This window comes from Sinohyriopsis cumingii, chromosome 17, assembly GCF_028554795.1.
Source record: "Sinohyriopsis cumingii isolate HCF-2022 chromosome 17, ASM2855479v2, whole genome shotgun sequence".
In the NCBI taxonomy this organism is placed as follows: domain Eukaryota; kingdom Metazoa; phylum Mollusca; class Bivalvia; order Unionida; family Unionidae; genus Sinohyriopsis; species Sinohyriopsis cumingii.
In genome coordinates, this window is record NC_142977.1 from 62,269,940 (window position 1) to 62,286,654 (window position 16,715).

At 38.6% G+C, this 16,715-nt stretch overlaps 1 protein-coding gene across 3 annotated transcripts in view; it reads left to right on the plus strand.

The window, feature by feature from the left end:
- LOC149779081 (uncharacterized) overlaps positions 1-16,715 on the plus strand; it is a 44,758-nt gene that overhangs the window by 9,889 nt on the left and 18,154 nt on the right. The window contains exon 3 of one of the 3 annotated variants that reach the window (XM_089939631.1): positions 2,348-5,226. The exons of the other annotated variants lie outside the window; for them this stretch is intronic. Coding sequence (XP_089795757.1) covers positions 3,056-4,210 — 1,155 coding nt within the window. The 5' untranslated portion in view covers positions 2,348-3,055 and the 3' untranslated portion in view covers positions 4,211-5,226. Of the gene's footprint in view, positions 1-2,347; positions 5,227-16,715 lie in introns of those variants that run through there. 3 annotated transcript variants of the gene reach the window in all.

The window sequence follows — 16,715 nt, forward strand, 5'->3', positions numbered from 1 at the left end:
TATACTGAATCCCTATTGGAACTTATCCCACTATAGCTCAAGTAAAGTGTTTTAATATTTATCACTTGACAATTGCAATTATATGAACAAAACACCTGTTGATTGTAAACAACAATTATGATAATATCTTTCATTTGTGAATGTACTAAGTCTCTGTTCCTGTGTATATGTGCATTTGTATTTGGTGTAAATAGAATACATTCATGAAATTACACACCGAAGTACCGACGACACGCATATAAACGAGGAATTCTCGGTTGGAAAAAGGCTTGATTCTTCTTCCTTCTAAGAACAATTTTAATCCAGAAAAACTTAACAGCATATTTTATAGAAAGGTCCCCGTTTACACAATTGGATTCTTGTTTCGTGATTTTGGAGTGTGTCATTTTCCTCCAAGCGGTCAATGGACCGAACTTGTAAAGAGATGTGTGTTGTCAGAGTACAGGTTTCCAAACATTACTATGTGCCTTTAGATCCCAAAATTAAATCACATAGCTGAATTAGAAACAGAAACGCGGGTGCTTATAAAGGACCGATTGATGTTTATTATTATTTCATACACGTATGTCAACAGTGGTAATTTAGAAAAGTTACGATCATGATGTACATTATGAATACAATAAATGAACCCATGAAAGAAACCAATATTGAAAATATGTTCAAGTTCCTAGTAGATTTGTACCAATATTACTTAATTATCCAATCTTAATTTAAGGTTTGCAGTGAGGATTCATACGTTAATCTGTTGAAATGAAACCCTTTATATTTAACACTTTTACTATTCAGTTGACTATATCTGACACACACACACACACACACACACACACACACACACACATATATATATATATATATATATATATATATATATATATATATATATATATATATATATATATATATATATATATATATATAGTGTAAGAACGGTTGTGTAACTCATCACAGATCCTTTTATAGTGACATGAATTAATACGCACCTAATTTGGGCGTTACTCACATACTTCTTCAATTACAAGATAAGAAGACAGAAGTCAAACATCAATCCCAAGTAAAAAAAATAATTATAGTAATATACATATTTCGTCGACGTAGTTACAAGATTTGTGGCAATATGTGCAAGCAAAACAAACTGATGTATGTATAAATTTTTGTCTTTTTACACTATATGATTTGATGACCTTGATTTACAGTATGCATTAATGTGTGCATTCATAGTTTTATTGTGAAGGAAGTCTCACGCAAACAAGACACAAAATATGAGCACATCAAACATTAATGTCTAAAAGTAAAGTGGTGTTAATCAGGTATTGTTGCACTCTCCTTCTTTTAAATATATATATAGGGTTTAGTAATAGCTAAAGCGCAAGAATGTTCAGCAGTACCAACCACTATAATATATCTGTATTAACATTCATACTCATCTACTCTTTTTAAAGTGAGCTTTACACCGAATGCGACCAGTTGATCTGAAAACGATTTAATAATTTCTTCGCGCTCCCTATTCAATAGCAGCCAGCCGCACAAAATACCTTTCAGAGATAATTTAAGCTGTCAAATGTATGGTTTAATTGACTCGGAAAATGAACTGTTAAAGTAGTGTAACAATAAAGTGCACTGTTCTCACCATTACCAACAAAACATTCCACTTACAATGAGTCCAGTAATTATTCAGAAAGGTATTTGCCTTTCCATGTGAAATTAAGTCAAATTCACGCGAGCGTTCAAAAATAGGATCAATTGTCGTAACAGTACATAAAATTCTTACAACAAGCAGGTCTCCCAGGAAACCTTTCATACACATAACTGACAAATTATACAGCTTTACGGCTTGGATACGATTGAAATAAATCTTCCGTATTCAACTGTGACCATTTTTCACATGTCCATGGCATTGACAGGTAAGAAAGGCATTTGCTGAGTATATCTGACAATTTAGATGCCAATAAATATTACATGATACTTCATCATATGTCAATTAACACCAATTCAATAGGCTATAAAATCAATTAATCATTAACTATAATGTGTGACATGGTTATTATCAGGACGCAATACCGCCTTCGTTATAAATATTTTCTTCCCCCAAAAGTATGAGAGGGGTATATAAATCTAAATATAAATCTAAGTAGGACCAACCATGGCTCATTGGTTATAATCAGATTCTGAAAGGATGCGGGTTCTAGTTCTCCCACCGAGTATGCCAGTGTGTAATGCGCTCCGGCAAGATACTTTATTCCAATTGCCACGGCATTAAATAACATACCTGCCTTCCTGTGCCGTTAAACACCAATCAAACCAATATAAATCCAGATAACACAGTTGCTACATTTTATGTACATTACAGCAGCAGGGAAGTTGAACAGACCAGTGCGTCCAGCCAAAATAAACCTTCCTACGAGAACTTTCTCCGTAGAAGCCTCGGAAAGCAGAAATAACGCCTTCTACGGGAGCTAATTTTCATGCATTCCAGACCAAGTGCATCGGGTGGTCGCGCCGTGTGTGTTAGTAAATATAGCGTCCAGGACAGGAAAAATAAAAGTCAGGGAATAATTTTTTGTGTTATTTTTTTGTTGCATGGTTGGGCTGCTTTGGTCCATTTTACGTCACATTAAAATGATATACTTGAAAATAATATGAGTTCGAAAACTAGTACAGTTGGAGAGCCTCATTCTGCTAGGATAGCACGAGAACAATTAGCGGCACTAAGAAATTTATTCCAGCAAAAGAATTATTCAAGAAAAAAGTTCGTGAGCACGAAGATACGCAATATGGAATTACCGAGATATCTTCGAAATGGTTAAAGCCAGTTACCGAAACAACCGAAAAAGTTTTACTTGGTGATGTGAAAGATCAGGATATCAGAAAACGCGGAATTCTTCCTGTGTTGAGAGATATTGAGGAACACACTCGAATATTGCCGGATTTGCCAGCACAAATACCGAAAATACTACCGAAGGCACGAAGTTCAGGAAATGTTGCTATAAGAAGACAAATTATTCTCGATGAAATTAAAAGTAATTTTACCGATGGTGGTTGGAAGGTGATAACTGAAATGCCAGCTAAAACTCCCGATGATGTTATTAAATTTGGTACGTTTGCCGAAGATTCCTTTCGCAGAAAAGGCTCTTTTTTAACAGATGCAGGATTAAAAAAATTTAAAAAGCGCGAAACTTGGATTAATACATTATTCAGAGCTAGATTTGGATTAACGCAGGCAAGTAAAAAAGATCCAGTTTATAATTTATATTTATCAAGTGCGGCTGAAAAATCGCGGTATAATGAAGAAGGGGCAGAAATATTAGAAGAAGAGCCTAAAACTTCACGAAGAAGGAAAACAAAACCAAAAGAAAAAGTTCAACCACAGGAAGAAGAAATTCAACCACAAGAAGAAGATATTCAACCACAAGAAGAAGATATTCAACCACAGGAGTTTGAATTTCGACCACAGGTATTAAAAGAAGACTTTCAACCACAGGAATTAGAGGCTAGACCAAAAGTAAGAAGTCAACCTCAGAAAAAAGAGAGAAAACCAAAAAAGAAAAAAGATAAGAGCGACCAGGAACCAATATTTCATCCAAGCGACTACAAAAAACCTGCGGACAAGAGAGTTCGATTATTAACTGAGGAAGAAATTGCATCTCGTTCAAGAGAGAAGATTGATTATAGTAAACCTGCTGATATTTATTTGAGAGAAGACAATATCAAATATCTCAAAGATAGCGGTGAAAGATTAGATACCGCTGCGAATTATACTCCAGCGAATATAAGAACATACGTGAAAAAAGAGCACATTGGATCAATCACATCAGGAGATTGGCCGGCAGTAATTTATTTTGGTAATTTAGGGAGGCCAATAAATATATACGATCACGAATATTTAAAATTTTTAGAGGAGGTTAGTGGCCACAAAAAATTAATTGCAAGCAGATCACCACAATATCCTGGAAAAAGAACACCATCACCGGAAGATCCTAGACCAAGCACACCGCCACCGCAAGATACTAAAATAGGAAGCGGATATACCATTTGCCCTGACAGCGTCGTCAACGATGTATCTCGCCTCGAAATATTAATAGAAGGAAAACGAGCCGGAAATAACTCTCATGAAATAATCAACGAGGCTTCAGATATTTGTCAGCGATTATTTCGTGGTGGTGTTATTAACTCCCACATTTACAAAGAGCTTGTTGACGAACTCATCGATTAAAACAACACAATTAAAATAACATGATAGTTCACAAACATCAACGCAGACCTAGACAGGTTCGCGTAGCTAACTCTCGATTGCCCGTATATAAATATATTCACGGCAATGGATTCGGCGATATTGTTGGAAGCCTCGTTACGCGAGTAGTCCCTAAAATCGGACCCGCAGCTAAGCAAATTGCATCAAAAGCAATAGGAAAAATTGTCGAGACTGTCATCTCTGGTATTGGTAATTTAGCCAGTAAAGGCTTCAATTTTGTCAAAGGCAAAATATCAAATTTTATGCGCAAAAAAAAGCAGCCAGTCAAATTACCTAGCACCAGCGAAATGCCCCCCGAGGTCAGTAAAGCTATAAACGACGCAGCAAATAAAAAAATAAATGAGCTAGCACAGGAAGTTGCTAACACAAATCTCGCAAAGGAAGTGGCAAAGGAAGTAGCGAACACAAGTTTCATATCAGGCGGCGGTCTTCGTTTTAGATGATATTCTTAATAATAAATGTTCGCACAAGTGTCAAACGAAGTGTTCGACATGGACGAGCCTGTAGGTAGAGACACCTCCGTGCGTGATTTCCAGTATTACTCGTACGATACAGTGATACCAAATACACCTAATCGCATTGAAATTCAAGTTCACGATACAACGAGATATTTTCTTCCATCTGAGGCATATATCGAATTTGTTGGTAAAATTTTGAGACATGACGATACCGCCTATGGAGGAGATTTTAAAATCGGATTTGTCAACAATGGCATCATGGCATTATTTAAGAGCGCCACTTATATGATTGATGGAAGAGAAATTGAATCAATCACAGGCAACGCTGATGTTGCAACGACGATAATAGGTCTGGCCAGATACTCGGATGATTTTATCAGGTCGGCAGGTCCTAGTATGATGTTCGCCGAAGATAATTCCGATGAAGCTGATCATGTCCAGTATAACATCGGTAGACCGAGAAATCACGCTAATAATGCTGACGCCGACGTTAGGCCTATTATGATGAGCACCAATGATGATTACAACCTTGGATTTGCCATACGGAGAAAAATGTTAAATGGAAATGAGAGAGATTTTTCTTGTGCAATTCCGTTATCTCACATTTTTGGATTTTGCAGGCATTTCAGGAAAGTTATTTACGGAGCGAAACACACGATTTCTTTTGTTCGAGATGACACAAGCAATGACAGAGCCATCTGGCGAGAAGCAGGTGCGGGTGTAGGTGATCGAGGTAAGGTGAAACTATCTAAATTTACATTGTGGATGCCAGCGATAGTTCCATCGATAATTGCGGAAGAAAAATTATTGTCATTCATGAATCAAGGTGGTAAGTCTGTTATGTCCTGGCTAACAACTACGACTGACTCTATCGACGTTAATATTAACGGAATGTTTACCTGGCGAATTGCGTCACAACAAGGTGTCTCGGCACCTAGACACATCTTTGTTGCTCTTCAAGCTGCAAATAGATATAATCAAGGGAACAGTCACATGATATTCGATGCATTCGCAGCAACAAACGTGTCATTAAGGATAAACGGGCAACAAGAACCATCCGAGGATATATCGATTGATTTTGTCAACTATTCTACGGCCCGCGCATATCATCGATTATTGTGTTTCATGGGTCGTGATCAAAATATCGATACTGGATTGCAAATATCACAGTTAGATTTTAATACTCTTTATCCTATCTATTACTTTTCCCTGGAACATCTCGATTTGGTAAAACAATCTGTCGTTGATATCCATTTCAAAGCCACAATTAACACAGGTGGAGCAGCAGCAAGGGGAATCGCGGTGATTCTCAGCGATAGAACAATGATCTTGGAAGGCATCAGCGGCAGAATGAGAGTCATCGACGCTCCTGTCGAGAAAATGTAACTTTAAAATGAAAATCGAAGATTTTTAAGATTTTTAAGATTTCTAAATTTAGATTAAACGATTATTAATATGCCATACGAACACGTCAGCGTAACTCTGACCCCGGGTCAGATGAAAAAACTCCAAACAGCAACAGCAAAGCGATGCGGTGTGAAATTAACCCTGAAAAATGATCAAATTCAGGGCGGTCCTAACAAACTGTCGCTAACTAGGGGTCAACGTGAACGTTTCACCAAAGTCAAATCAGCGAATTCCGGCGTTCATGTGAATCTTAGTATAGGTGCCATCAGAGACATGGTCAAAACGGGCGGAATTTTCCCTTTCCTAGCTGCTATTCCTGGATTATTATCCGGGGCTCTTCCGGCAATTGCAAAAGCGATAGGATTAGGTGCGGCCGGAGCTGTAGGCGACAAACTAGTACACAAAGTAATGGGAGGGCGATATGGTAAAAAAAAGGGAAGCAGCCTTTATCTAAGACGCCCCCCGTACGGATCCGGCCTAAGATTAGCGCGCCCTATTCAAATTTAGATTTATTCAGCGAAGCAAAGAAAAAAAAAATAAAGTTTTTCAGAGGCGTATTTATGCGGGATCAACTACCAGAAAAACCAAATTCCACCGAGACAGGAATAATAAATCTCGATTCAAATACCGGCCCTGGCACACACTGGGTCGCCTACGCGATTAATCCTCGCGAAGTTGTTTATTTTGGCTCGTACGGACTAGCTCCACCAAAAGAATTTATCGATTACGTGTCAATGTTAAATATTCCAATTTGGTATTCGACACTTCCGACGCAGACGTTAATGGATCCACCGATATGCGGTCCTGAATCAATTAATGTCCTTGATGCAATTTCAAAATCATCCGGTCCGTATCATAGAATCGTATTTGAATACGCCGCAGATAAGTATCATGGTTGATATTTACGGAAGGTTCCTGTACAGGAAGAAGGAAGTAGCTGACGTCGATCTATCAAAGTTCGCCACGAGGGATGATATTAATAATCTTTTGTCGCTGTCAGAAGTAGATCCTGGCGAAGTTGCTGTTTTTCAGAGCCGCGAAGGAAGATTACAAACCAGCAACGTGAAAATAACCGATATAATCAAACGAGACGAGTATAACGATCGTATTGATCAATTTACTCGCTTATCAGAGTCGGTATCAAAATCCATCGCTGATATCTCCGATTTTGTAGCGAAGTTGCCCCTGAAGGCCGATATCGCAGACATGGAAAAAAAAGACAGCGAATTATTAGCGGCGTTGCTTTTGAAGACTGATAAGGTATTACACGACGATCTCAGTGATAGAGTGACAAAAAGACTTAACAGGCTAAATAACGATCTTAAAAAACTCGACGATACCTTAGCTAAATTTAGTAAAAAAATTGAGGAAGATATAAAAACATCCGTCGATAATATCTCCACCACCGCAAACGAGCTAGCAAGGAAAAAAGCCGATCAAGCATCGCACGATGATCTCAGCGATAAGGTAGGAAAAGTCAGCAAGGATATTACTAACGTTTTCACCGATATTACCGAGATAAAAACCGTAATGAGTCAGAAAAGCGATAAAACATCACACGACGATCTCAGCGAGAAAACGAAAAAAATTAACGAGGATATTACTAAAATTAACGATGAAATTTCCAAGATATACCAAATCACAAATGAAAAAGTCGATAAGACATTACACGGCGATCTCAGCGAAAGTGTGAGAAAAATCAACGAGGATATTACCAAAATCAACGAGGAAATTTCCAAGACGCGTGATTTGGCGCCTCAAAAGGTTGATGTATCGTCGTATGACGGAGAAATTCGAGATTTAAATGCGAAACTTCTTGACGCAACTACAAAAATTAACGATATTAGAGCAAAAATATCGTCAGCTAATCTTGAAAAATTAGCGCGTATTAATATACCATCCGAGGTAGAAACAAAAAATCTTCCCTGCCATGTACCATTTGTGTTAAAAACACACAAAGGTACATGGACACCCGAGAATAACACATTTAGCTTTACCATGCCAATTACTGGCATATATTGAATATATTTTATCTCCGTGATAAAATTCAAAATAATAACCAGATATTTTAATATCCACGACGAATTTTTAAATATTTTGATGCTTGCAAATGACACGGAAACATTTACGCTAGAACCACCAGATAGAACCACGACAGAACCAACCCCTTATTTTGCAGTTTTCGAATATTTATCCGGAACATACCACACAATTGGTTAGATAACCTAACTAATAAATGACTGCATCGGATTACCGATACAATCAGGCGCGTTCATGGCAGGATTCGTTAAAAAAACTCCTCGACGAATATCAAACAAAAATAAAAAATATCAGCGCAGATTAGTTGCCATCGATGTTGCTGTGTACGCGGTAAGCGCAATAATTGCCGGCGCAGGTATAATCTTATCCGCGGTAACAACAATCGCACCGATCATAGCAACGATAATAATATCATCGACAACAACAATCGCGGGTGTTCTCAATATTATCGCAAAAAAAATATCTTCATGTACAAATGAAAAATTATCCCTGTACACGAGTAAACTATCCCAGGTCAACGAGGCGTATTCGAAATTATCATCGCTGCTTTCTGAGAGTCTCAACGATGGCGTTATATCCGATCTAGAATTTTCAGCGATGATAAATATCTACTCCTAGATTGAACAAATGAATATCAATAATGTCCGAACTAACTCAGATCGTGACAAACACGACACCGCCGATAACAACGCTGATATCGGCAAGCTGAACCAGGCCAGAATTTAGTATCGATTTTCCAACACCAATTAGCGTTAAAGAAATTGCGCTGTCACAGTTACGCGTCTATAATAGCTGGCCCAATGTTAGATCAAAACCATTCGGTAGATTATCGCCGAATAATTCACTTGTTTTTGCCAATAAAAACAAACCCGATGGAACTCCCGATTGGATCGTCGTTGGCATACCAACAGGCAGTTACGAAATTGAGCAAATCGACAAGGAACTTACCAGTAGAATATCAAACATAACCGGCGATGCTAAGCCAGGAATAAAAATATTAGCGCACGAACCAACGTTGTCGTCGATAATCGAGGTAAAATCGCCATATGTCGTTGATATTTACCAATCATCGATTAGGACAGTTCTAGGTTGGCCCGCAATCACACCTCTGGCAAAACCAAAAAAAACAGATGTTTTTATTCCAGGTTGGCACGAGGAAGCTCCTCCAGAACTACCGGAGCCAAAAAAATCAGATTTTATCACCGACGAAGGATGGTACGGAACTATCAAACACAAGTCTCTAATCCACAATGCCATCAACATCATGAATATCCACAAATTTAACATGTTAATGTTCGCTTTTACTTTTAGGGACGAAAGAATTCTCTCGTGGTTGGTTCTTCCCAAAATTCCCCCCGGCGTGAAAATCTTCGACGCTACTAACATTAACAGGACAATATTCCCCATAGAAGGCATCATGATAAGAAAAACCATCAACGAATTTAATCAAGAACATAAATTACATTTAAATTTATTGCGGGAATCCTTTCATGAATGCATCTTAAATAAATCAGGTTCATGCAGCGAAATTATCGGACGTGTGAAGATTTTAAATCAACTCGCGAATGATGTTGAATATTATCACGACATGTTCATTCGGGCGATAACCGATGATATATCAATTGCCGATTATGTTCTTCCTATTAGCAGCTTCACGTTGATCAGAAATTCAGGAGAAAAACAAAAATTCATGAGAGTATTTGGATTAACCGAGGAAACGCTACCAAATTTCAAATTTCCCGATTATGACGTTGATAAAATGAGAAAATCCGTCACTGATACCATCGATGATTTATTTCCGAAATTACACGCCGCGTGGACTAAAAAAATACAATCGGAATCAATTCTCAAACACAATAATGATCAAACGGAAGGGGGACGGCATATCTCGCCGGGTATCGTCAATATAACGGAGGTTATCGCGATTTATCTTCACGCGGACGTCGTTTGAAGGTAGCTACAACGCAGATGCGTCTGTGTCAGAGCAGGCACAACAGGGATTTATCTTGTATTCGTTTTCACCTAGCGCCTCTCCGGGTTTTTTGATAATAAAAGAGCCAGTAAATCCGTTTTACCTGCGATGCCACAATCGATTATTATCGAAGATAAATTTCAAACTGACGGATCAAAATGGAAATTTGCTTGATATACGCGAGGAAACATTAAGTATCAACTTGCTGGTGAGATCGTAATCTTTCCGCCAAAGAAAAATGGCCAAAAAAATAAATAAAAACCTGGAAATTTTTCAAAATTAGTAAATTTCTTAATTTTGATGGGGTAAATACCCGTCAAATTGAGTAATTTATATAATTTCGTAAATCTGTTGGGGTAAATACCCGTCAAATTGAGTAATTTGTGTAATTTTATGTTTTTGTTGGGGTAAATACCCGTCAAAATTAAGAAAATTGTACAATTTCAGTAAATAAATTAATTTAGTAAATAATAAAAAAAAAATAATAAAAATCAGGGAAATTAAGAAATTTGTGTAATTTTATGTTTTTGATGGGGTAAATACCCAACAAATTGTGTAATTTATATAATTTCGTAAATCTGCGGGGGTAAATACCCGTCAAATTGAGTAAATTATATAATTTAGTAAATTTGATGGGGTAAATGGTAGTCAGAAACAAGAAAATTGCACAATTTCAGTAAAATAAATAAAAAAAATAATAAAAATTAGAATCGAAGATTCTTAAAATTTTGTTTTTTTTGTGGCAAGAATCAGGAATCTTCGATTTTAATTTTACTCTCATCGACCAGCTTTTTTAGCTGCCTGACGCGCGAGCTAGTTATTTTTCTTGACTCGTACTCGTCTGATAAACTCGATCTCACTTTTTCTACCAACGTCGATAATTTAACAAAATCCTCGATTTGATCATCACTGACAGTCGCAAGTGATTGATACATCGCAATCTGGATTTTCTTTATAAACTTGTATTCAGATGGTAGCGTGTACCTGTATTCGAGTTTTCCTTGGACGATTGTCTCAAATTCGGACCGGATTTTACCTGCGTCCAAATCAGAAGATAAATTTACATTTTTATTTTTCAGATCCTCGATGGCTTCGATGATGTTATTTATATTCTCCTCGTTCATTTATATTTATATTTGTAATCTTCAATTTAATTTTAGAAAATCCTGAGATTTTTAATCGGATATTATCGGAATATAGTAAAATTCGAACCATTGGCCGAATTTGTAGGAAAACGTCGCGTTGATTATTTTTTCTGTCGCACGTTGCACCGATGCTGGATTAATACTAAAATATCTTGCAGCGGCACTCATCGACGTGAATACAATTTCCTCGCTTGTTTCTCGATTTACTGATTTAACCGCCTTAGATGGTTGCCGTACGCCACCGGCATTACCAAATTTGGAATTTTCACTCGGAGTTACCGCGCGAAGATTGAATATCTTGTTGTTAAGCTTATCTCCGTCGATGTGGTCGATAACAAGACCGACTTTTATTGGTCCGTGAAAACATTCAAATACAAACTTATGACAAAAATAACTTGCACATCTTCGTTTTTTGTTTTTGTTAATGGTAAAAATAAGATAACCTGAATTACAAACCTTACCGACCCGATTCTTTGTTCTAATATTTCTAACGATACCATCGGACGACGCCTCGTATCCAGTGATCGCTGGGTGAGATTTAAACTCGTGTGTCATTGTTGATGCAGGAATCTCTGATTTCAGGCTTATATATGATAATCTATATGTCTAAATCGTTATTAGCTTGAAATCGATTAATATAATCTTCTTCGCATGTTATCACGGACGAGGATATTTTTCGTAATACCGACGCAATTCTCGATAATTCTTTCCTCCACAAGCCAAACACAACCGAGTTTTCCCGCGCGTGCCAACTTGACAAACTAAACATCGCTGTGGTCCTTTGCTACCACGCCGAATCGCATGTATGTGAGCGCCGCAATAATCGCCTCTGCAGGATTTGTCACAATTATTTGTTGAACCGATTAGTATCCATTTGCAATGCATTATAATTTAAACATATGTCTAAAATATAATCATGGACGCATTTGATCTTGATGAGGCAGAATATATTATACCTGAAGTTGATCGGGCCAAGAAAGAGTTCTTCGATGATGGAGCGATTCACACTTGGTCGACATGGAAAACAAATTCCATCGATGCCACGATGAACCTGGAGCGAGCTAAGAAAATAATCGAGCATATAAAAACCGAACACAAAGAAGAGCGATTTATCTTTGGAATAAAATTTATCGCACAAATGCCTGATGATACCTGGATTATTCGCGATAAGCGAGATCCTGTGCGTGGTGGTAAGAAAAACGTTGTTTTTGATAAAAATTCTAAACCCGGATTGTTACTGGGAATCGATGGCCCTTATTATGCTAGATCCTATCCAGCCAGCGCTGTTGTTTATGGAATTTATCGGCTGAATAACAATCCGGACGTAAAAAACCTACCTGCGATGAAAGAATCACCGATGATAAATTGCGTGGCTGAGCGTGTTATCGAACATATGAAAAACGCTCGACGTGGATCTGGTTTGACTCAACTGAGGCTAGATAAAATTAATGCGTGGGCGAAGACTGTCGCTGATGGTGCATCGTTGGACGATGTAGCTGCGTTGAGTAAAAAACTTAAATTTCCAATCACGGTGAAAACGTTATTGGGAGAAATATTATACTCGTCGCCGTACAGATCCCGAGGAGCGCCAATCGAGATTATCGATCATAACTCCCACGCGTGGTCGCATTCGGTAATGATATTTCCGCGGGATCGTGTGGTTAAACTTTATCCTGTAGATGTTGAGAATTTCGCGGAGAATAATTCCGATGATATGTTCAGATTTATCAAAAAATTAAGCGCATCTGATCCAATATCGATATGGTTATTCTCGAGCGAGGAAAGATACGATCAGTTTATCCTGCCATGCGGCGATATTTACAGGGGCGAAATATTACACGAGTCGATGAGAAAACTTGCGATGAAATATTCGTCGAATCCCGATCAGTTACTGACAAATTGCTTTACAATTCCGTCTGTGGCCGCTCACGCCGCTAGAGAGAAAAACTCGTGGAAGCCTACAAGGAACGAATTTCTCGCTGATATTCAACTTAACTGTATCGAGTATGGCCATGGTGGTTTGTGGAATACCAAGTACGATTTCGAAGATATGATCTCCGTTGACATGAGCGCGTGTTATCCTGGAAGTTTCCTTGGATATGGCGATTGTGCCGATTATTTTGCTAAATTCGGCCATCCTACCAGCGAAATGACAAGGGTAGCAATTAACGGACCGTTGCCTGATTTTGTCATGACCGGATTCGCTTGTGTAACGTCCTTTGAGTTTGCTGAAAATCTACATAAAATCTGCTATATTTGGTTCGGCAAGCATTTCTCCCAGCATCGTTGGGTTCCTACGGTATTATTGAGATATATGCTAGATTCGTCGATGTTAGTATCGTTGACGGTGAGTGAGGCGATTATATCGTATAGGAAACAGACCGATGTGTGGTTGCCAACAGATTGTGATAACGCGAAAGATATCGGAAGAAAAATAATTGGTAAATTTACTCAAGGTGGATCCGTTGATCACAAACATCGACACGCTAGGTTGTTTATCAACGATGCGGAGATGGATTTTATAATCGCCGATACGGTATCACGAGGAATATTTTGTAACAGAGAGAATATTATCATCGATGGAGCAAAATTAGGTACCGTGATTAGCTACCTTGACGGAGAATCAGCGCAATATACGCATTTGCGGTCGTCGATGCTCGCCTATGTAAGTATAAATTTACTCTCGATGATAAATAAATTTTCTGATATCGCAGTAAGGGTCGCGACGGATTCGTTTTATATCGATAAAAAATACCAAGATAGGTTGGAAAATTTAATCACCGATGGTAGCTCATGGGGAACCTGGAGGATAAAAAACGAGGATATCCTAGATTATTGTGAAGACGCCGATGTCGAAGATTGCGATGAATTTCATCAAGGTAAATTTGGAGAATCTTCGGCGGCCGCATCTGCGTTCGATCCAATTTCACGCAGCAAATTTGTTTACCTAAATGGGCCTGGAGGTAGCGGTAAAACAACGCGAGTAATAAACTTATTTGCGAACTCCGATATGATCGTATTGACTCCGACACATAGATTAGCGCGAGAAATAAAGCAGCGCGGTGTTAATTCTTGCACGTACCATAGCTATTTCAAATACAGCGGTGGATCATGGGACTCGGTGCGAATGGGAGACAAATATATCAACAAGATCATAATATTTGATGAGATTTGCACGGTAAATTTAGATATTTTAAAATCGATCTTGACTTGGTTGGAAGGGAAAAATACCGCCGTAATAATGTGCGGCGATCACGGCCAACCTAATCCTATCGATGGCGAATCTCCCCACGAATGGCTCAGAAGCTTCGTTGATTATTCTGAGGATTATAGATCGACTGATATTTTGTTGACCGAATTCAAAAAATTAATTCGACTACAACCGAATAAGATTCAATGTGACGTCATGAGGAAAATAATCGACGAAACTCCGATGAGCGATTTTCTAAATTTGTGGCGTCCCGATCATTTGATCGTTGCTAGTAGGAAAATTATTCGTGATATTATTCAGGAAATGTTATTCAAGCTGCACTGTGAGAAATTTCCAACGCTGCAGGTACCGTTATGCTACAGGCCCGCTAATACTCGACGACAAAATATTAATATTACTTTGCCATGTGGAAAGGAAAATATTTTGGTCCTGAATGATATTATCTTTGTTGATATTAGGCTTGTTAATGACGCGATAAATGCAGAAAAATCACCGTGGAAATTAGGCTACGCAACAACGATACACTCGTCACAGGGATTGACCGTAGATGGTCAAGTTTGGATCGTCGATGATAGAATTTCTTGGTCAAATTTGGTATATTTGGCCCTATCGAGAGTAAGAAAATTATCTCAGCTAGGACGAATTCGAGTAAATTACATCAGTGACGCTGGTGGTAGTTGAGTATCTTCGGGGACTATTTGTAATTCTTCTTTGGTAAATCCGCGTTGAGGCGCTAACGAATCTAGGATATAAATCGCTGGTCTTCCTGACGATCTTGTTACGGCGGATATTTTGTGTGTTGTAACGCTCCAGGTTGGATCGGTTGCTCTTTTTCTGCCTCCTTCAGCCTCGCCTTCCTTATATAAATATCTGACTGTGACGCTACCTAGTACAGGCTGAATTGTGGAATCTCGCTTTAGTGGTATATTCGATTTTGTGATTGCAATTGCGGGTTTCATTGCTATTGTTCGAGTTGTCTCGTTATTTAACGCGTTAATCACATGAGGCAATCTTGATACCCAATCGTGAGACCGATTATCCTGAATAAATTCACGCGCGTATTGGTATCCGAATAATCGTTCTGCGAGCGTTTTGTTGAATCTTTCGACGATAGCTTGATTGTGATGAACACCTACAATAACGCGACGGATTTTGACATTATTCTTTTTCATCAGTGAAGTAACCGCACCAAGAAATTCTCGACCTGGATCAACCTGGAGAAGATTCGGCCATGTTAACGGGGATCGGGAATAAATTTCGCTAAACGCCTTAGCGATCTCCGTTGCTGTTTTATTCGATAATGGCTCTGCTTCTTTATACCTGCTAGCGATATCAACGATGGTCAAAACGTATTTATATGTGACTCCGTCGACGGTATCGTGAGGAAGAAACATCAGATCCGCTTGATGGACCTCATTGGGGACGCTGACGGTGAAACTCGCGTACGGTATTTTCTTGGGCGGAGGGAGATATATTTGCCAAATTGCCTGTTTTGATAACCACGATTCAGCGACGGACTGTTTTACTTTAGCGGCTTTAGCGAGTTTGGCAATTGCTGATTTTCCTCGCCAGAATCCTCGCGGAGAATAATATATCTGTTCCATATTATTTACCAGCGCCGAACACTAATTTGCCTTTCATCGCGCCTTTTACCAGCCAAGTTGCCAATTTTTCTTTGAAACTTTTATTAGGAATCGCGTCTAATGCGTGAATTAGCTTGATATCAGCGAGATGTCTTTGTTGTAAATCTCCGCTGCGATATGCGAGGTCGTGGTAGTAACAAGCTTTATCGATTGCGTTTACCGGATCTTCACCTTGCTTTGGTTGGTCATTATCGTCGAGTCTGATATCAAGCCTCGTTCCGGGTCCACAATAATTATACCCTGGCAGATGCTTTTCTCCGGGATATTTTGCCCAGGGGGTCCCAGGTAGATTTGTCAAGGAGGCTGCGATATCTCCTCCGGTTCTTCTATTTTTTTTTTACAAATCTGAACTTGCGTGTCTTACAAACTTCGCATTCTCCTGCAATTGCGTTTCTGTTATTGCGTGTAACAATTTCGGTTGGATTTATCGTAGCTGTGTGTGTGCGACACTTAACACAATATAGATCCATGTATTCTAGTAACATGAATGTAATTGATTTTTCAGCCACGAAACGACTCGAGCAGATAAAACACCATGCGGTATTACCGAATTCGATTAGAATGATAATCATCGGCCCGTCGGGATCTGG